The following is a 5,917-nucleotide window of genomic DNA, read 5'->3' as shown; positions in this document are numbered from 1 at the left end:
CCTCCTCATCACAATCGACTTGAGAATGGTCCAGGACGGACCGAAACGTCGTCGTCCCTTCAATTTCTAGTGTGTGGTCTGGTCAACATACTTCAGCCACGTTATTGTGACTCATCGCCTGCGTAGGGAAGGTGGTGAAGGATAGGGAAGAGGTGAAGGGTAGGGAAGATGGTGAAGGTTAAGGGTGGTGGTGAAGGATAGGGAAGGTGGTGGAGGGTAGGGAAGGTGGTGAAGGATAGGGAAGGTGGTGAAGGGTAGGGAAGGTGGTGAAGAGTAGGGAAGGTGGTGAAGGGTAGGGAAGGTGATGAGGGGTAGGGAAGGTTGTGAAGGTTAGAGAAAGTGGTGAAATTTAGGGAAGGTGATGAAGGATAGGGAAGATTGTGAAGGGTACGGAGCGTAGTGAAGGGTTGGGAAGGTGGTGAAGGGTAGGGGAGGTTGTGAATACTACATACTGTTATCACTACACACTGTTATCACTTCACACGGTTATCACTACACAATGTTATCAAATCACACTGTTATCACTTCACACTCTTATCACTGCACACTGTTATCACTTCACACTGTTATCACCACACACTGTTATCACTACACACTGTTATCACTTAACACTGTTATCACTTCACACGGTTATCACTACACGCGGTTATCACTACATACGGTTATAACTAGACACTGTTATCACTACACACTGTTATCACTGCACTCTGTTATCACTTAACACGACTAGCCCTTCAAACCGTTATCACTTCACACGGTTATCACTACACACGGTTATCACTACACACTGATATCACTACACACGGATATCACTACACACGGTTATCTATACACACTGTTATCACTTCACACGGTTACCATTGCACACTGTTATCACTACACACTGTTATCACTACTCACTGTTATCACTTCACATTGTTATCACTACACACAATTATCACTACACACTGTTATCACTTCACACGGTTATCACTTCACACGGTTATTACTGCACACTGTTATGACTTCACGCTGTTATCACTTTACACTGTTATCACCACACACTGTTATCACTACTCACTGTTATCACTAAACACTGTTATCACTACATACGGTTATCGCTACACACTGTTATCACTTCACACGGTTATCACTACTATTATAGACTGTGGGTTGGTTGGTGTTGTCGTCGTTGATCCTTCTCTACGGACAACCCAACCCACAACTCGGTAGAGTGCTTATACTAGGAGATCACCCTTGGCGCTTCTGGCTCTTGGAGAGGGGCTCAACGTCACACGTTTAGGGGATGCGGCTCCAACACTTAGCCTCGTTGCCACGTGCACACACCCACTCGAGCCGCTGTGACTCCCCACTCTCTCCTTAGATAAGATATGATCTCCTCAATCCCCTATGACTTACTAGTATTACCTCCTACCCTGTCCACAGCAGTGGTTCTTGGTTCTTTCTCTCTCCTTCTTTACTACCTCCTGGGAAGCCTCACTAGGACAAGGGCAAACACCAGCAAATTGTGACACATTTACTGGACAAAGCACATACACGATACATACACACATATAATAATAATGAATCCTATACTCTATAATATCACAATCAGGTTGCACTCCAACACCATCAGAACTCTATTATCAGCTTATCAAGTGGTATCCTATCTCCTGGTTACCACCTGATACTATTAACCTCCTCAAGTTGGTCAAGCCTACATACACTGTTGCACTATCAGCAAGATAATGTATATATAGAAAATCAGCATTTGAATGCAATAACATATATCAGTATAAATGTTCATTAATACACAACAATGATTAATCGATCACTGTCAGTCCTGGAACGCATACATCCGTAGGTAATCCAGCCTACGACTGTAACTCTAAACTTCAGTATAAAACACTCCTTGACATAAGAATGCAAACAGTCACTCACCTCTCACTGCGTCTTGCACGCTAATGACAACCAAACACTATCAACTCCCTACTAGTAATCCACCAGAACTTCCCCTTCCACCTCTGGAAGTTCACTACCCTAATATCTTTAGGTTCTGCCGGGCTTCACTACCAGGATCCTCTGCAGCTCCTCCAGGCTGCTATCATGAAGTTTCCTTGTGCAACTACGGTGCTTCACCCTTCTGTTAGGTTCTTCCACAGCTCTCTTGGCTGCTACACCACCTCTACAGAAGCACGTGACACTCCTCCTCACTGCTGCTTCTTCTCACAGCTCGAGGTCCTCTGCTCCACTACCTTGGAGTCTCATCAGCTACATCATCTGCTGGCTTCGAAGTTCTCAGCAACTTCTTCCCCAAAGACAAACCTGCAACCCATCGACGTTCCAAATAAAATGTTCCCCTTTAACACATAAACAAAAATAACCACACAATATGCTTGCCTCAAACCTCTATCTGTCCTCTACATACAGTGAGAGTGGACTCCCCCGTTTTGGGCGGGTCCATACTCCACCTCGCCTGGCGGCGGTCCTCACTCGCTGGGAGGGTCTTCCTCCATCCGGAGCCAGGCTCCCTCAGTCGTCCGCCAGCGCTCAGAGTGGACGGACGTCGCTCCGTGCTCCTCCCTCTCCACTCTCTTATTTCAGGCCTTCTGCCTTATTAAAACATGTCTAACTTATAAATAAACATTGCTACTGTCGCTGGGCACACGACCAACTACAAACAATCACTATGAACTGGCGTTTATCGTGCTTACCACAGATTAATTGGTCGAGGGCGCTTTCCCTCTGACGGCGTCTGGTCAGGGCGCTCCACACAGCCCACAATAATGCCTCCGGGCGGCTTAATATTCACTAATTATCGTCCACGACTTGAGACCACACGTCCCCAGCTCGATTCCACAGCTGGCACGTCTGCACACTTCTCTTCTCTTAGAGATATATCACTAGGGGTTCCCTTCTGACGGGAGCTCAACGGAGCGCGGCTTCCCCCTGCGATGTCTGGCACTCAAGTGAGGTCAAGGTCCTCCAGAAGCGAGCCTCACGCCTCCAGCAAAATGTCCACATCTCCTAGCCCGTCATTTATCTATTTTCTTCTGCATTGCCCATAATCTCAAACTGTTACACATACCCAACCAACTATTTTACATATGCGTTATCACCTCAATACTTGCTAGACCTTCTAGTTAGGTCAGGCTTGCTGAATAACTCTCAAGAAGGGAGACTCGTTTCTCCTGCAGGCTGAGATCATAACACTCCCCTCCCCTTATTTTTGAGAGTTATTCCAGTGGCAAAGCTCGGGATAATACATCCGCCACTAGACTGTCTCTTTCTTCAACCGATTGATTCGAACGGTTGATCTGCTTACGTACTCCCTTAGGAGTCTACAATTAGTTCGTTGCTCCTTGCAACATCCGGCTCACAACTCTCCAGAAACATGGTCTTCTCATAAACGATTTGACTTCTCTAGCACCTCTCGGCTAGGCTGTCCTCCTTGGACGCCTGCAATCCATTGGTCCACTCTACTTACTGTCTCCACCCTCCGTTTCCTCGTCTTCTTCTCTTCTCGTCCAGAGTCAGACATCTACTGTCTGTACCTCCTCTGTCATCTTCATACTTCCATCTACTGCCAGTATACTTCCGCCTCCTGTCATCATACTTCACTCCCTCGTCTTCACCGACGATCCTCCCTTTCGTCTCCTCATTTATCCAAGACCTCATCCTGTTTGACCTCCATCGAGTCCTCGGCTTTCTTCTATTCCTCCATGCTTGTATCATCTTCCTCTTCCCCCACTTTTCACCTCTATGCAACTCCATTTCTTCTCCTTCAACTCTTCTTCGTTCCCTAAAAGTTTCTTCGGGCACTGTATTACATCCAACAGCACTCGACCATACATGTCGCTTTGCCTCTCCCAAAGTGCTCGCAAACATCTCTCCACACATACTGTCTCTTCTCCTTTCACTTTCTCGGTTACTACTCTTCTTCACTATCTTTTCTTCACGTTTTCTGTGAAACATGTCAACTCCTGACATCTCAAACAACTTAACTCTACTACCCAAATGCCTCTGTGCTCGTGGACAACTTGACGCTCTACTCTCGTCCTCTGTATGTCCACATCCTTCCTCATTCCTACTCAGCACAGTTGCATTCACCTTCCGACTCTTAATTTCAGCAGTCTGGGCTCTACTCAGGTCCGCTCTCTTCACATGATTCTTCTTCGGCTGGGTCATCTTCACTTTCGACCTCACCGAGACTTCATTCTCCTGGGCTGGACCTTCATCAAACAGCCACGCTATATCTACGTCGATATTTTCCACCGGCTGAATCGACACTGTCTCATCTTCTCCGGCGTCTCCCTCGTCGGCTACCTCTGCCTTCATCACTACCGAGACAGGGTTTTCAATGGCTTGGCGGTCTCCTGACTCATCTCCTCGGATGTCAGTCAGGTTCACACTCTCAGGTGTCCCACCCGTGCAGTGGCCTTCTGGGCACTCCTCTGGCACAGTCTCCGCTACGACTCTCGGCAACACCTTTGTCCCGCACAAGTCATTCCCCAGGATCACTTGGACTCCTGGAACAGGTATGTCGGGGCACACTCCCAACATCACCTCCGCCGACACATATTCCGACCTTAGCTGGACAGTACATACGGGCATGTCACTCTCAGACAATAACCCATATACTCTCATCTTACTCCTGCCAGCTAACCGTCGATCATTCCCAATCAGGCTTCTCGTAATCAAGCTCTGATTAGCTCCGGTATCTCTTAAGATACCAACTTCTACCTCAGGTTGGCCTCCTATACTGATCCAACCTTTGCTCATGAACGGCCTATACCTCTCGTTCACTAAGTTCGCTCTCTGTGGTTTGTCTCGGAACACATTAGTATATTTACCTCGGGGGTCACACATGGCCAGGGTCACAACTCTCTTGCCCTGTCTACAATCTCGCATCACGTGACCCAATCCGTTACAATTGTAACATCTCATCTGGGAAAAGTCTCTTCTATATGTACCAGAGTAGCTCTGACTCTGTCCACTCGTATTGGAGTTCCTCGGGCCAGACGTACTACTCGTACTCTGTCGAGCTTTACTGGACTCTTGATTTCCTGGATAACGATTAGTTTCTCGTCTGGCTCCTCCATCTTCACTTTCAGACGAAGTGCGCGACCTACTCTTCTGAGTTTTAGGGTATTTACTTTTATCTGCCCATTTATCAAAATTTTTCTCACCCCAGACTCTTCTGGGTCTTTCATAATTTCTTCCTCCCCAGACTCCATTGGATCTGCCATTGCTGCGTCTCGCCTCGCTTCTCACTCTGTTCTCCCTTAAGCTCTTGTACGCTTCAGTAATCATACCCGCCCTATCTGCGGCATCTTTCACCTCCTTTATCCCTGCTTCTTGGATCTTGAACCTTGTTTCGGGATGCATCATCTCCAAGAACTTCTCCATGACCATCAGTTGCTTCAGGTCAGCGTAAGATCCAACTCCAGCAGCCTCAATCCACTTCTGGAATCGTCTTTCCAGATCTCTTGCTGTCTCAGCAAATGTACATGCTCCAACTTTGATCATTTCTCTGAAACGCTTCCTATAAGCCTCTGAGGTTAACTGAAACGAGCGCAATATGCTGCTCTTTACTGTGGCGTAATCCTGGCACTCTTCCAGTGACAATTGGGTGTATGCCTCCCTGGCTGCACCGGTCAATCTTAACTGGACCAGCTGGGCCCATTCCTCCTGTGGCCACTCCTTGATACTGGCTACTTTCTCAAAATGCTCGAAGAAGCTCTCTGCCTCTTCGGGAACAAACAAGGGAATGTCCTTCTCCCTAACCCTAACATCTGGTGGGTGTGATACCTGGGTGGTGCTCTCTGGCAACCCATGTTCAATCCTTTGCTCAGCCAAGGTTCTATTCGCTTCTATCTGCATTTGTTTTGTTCTCTCTTTTTCTTTTTCGACCTGGGCTTTTTCTTTTTCGACCTGG

At 47.4% G+C, this 5,917-nt stretch overlaps 1 protein-coding gene across 1 annotated transcript; it reads right to left on the bottom strand.

The window, feature by feature from the left end:
• Positions 1-1,828: 1,828 nt before the first annotated feature.
• On the bottom strand, positions 1,829-5,623 carry LOC138361058 (uncharacterized). Its single transcript, XM_069320535.1, has 2 exons — positions 2,694-5,623; positions 1,829-2,304 (listed from the first exon to the last, which is right to left on the bottom strand). The coding sequence occupies exon 1, from the start codon at positions 5,506-5,508 to the stop codon at positions 3,463-3,465; it is 2,046 nt and encodes a 681-aa protein (XP_069176636.1). The 5' UTR covers positions 5,509-5,623; the 3' UTR covers positions 1,829-2,304; positions 2,694-3,462.
• Between the last annotated feature and the right edge of the window lie 294 nt (positions 5,624-5,917).

This window comes from Procambarus clarkii, unplaced genomic scaffold (assembly GCF_040958095.1).
Source record: "Procambarus clarkii isolate CNS0578487 unplaced genomic scaffold, FALCON_Pclarkii_2.0 HiC_scaffold_157, whole genome shotgun sequence".
In the NCBI taxonomy this organism is placed as follows: domain Eukaryota; kingdom Metazoa; phylum Arthropoda; class Malacostraca; order Decapoda; family Cambaridae; genus Procambarus; species Procambarus clarkii.
The sequence above is the reverse complement of the archived record's forward strand: the minus strand, read 5'-3'. Positions and strand labels throughout refer to the sequence as shown.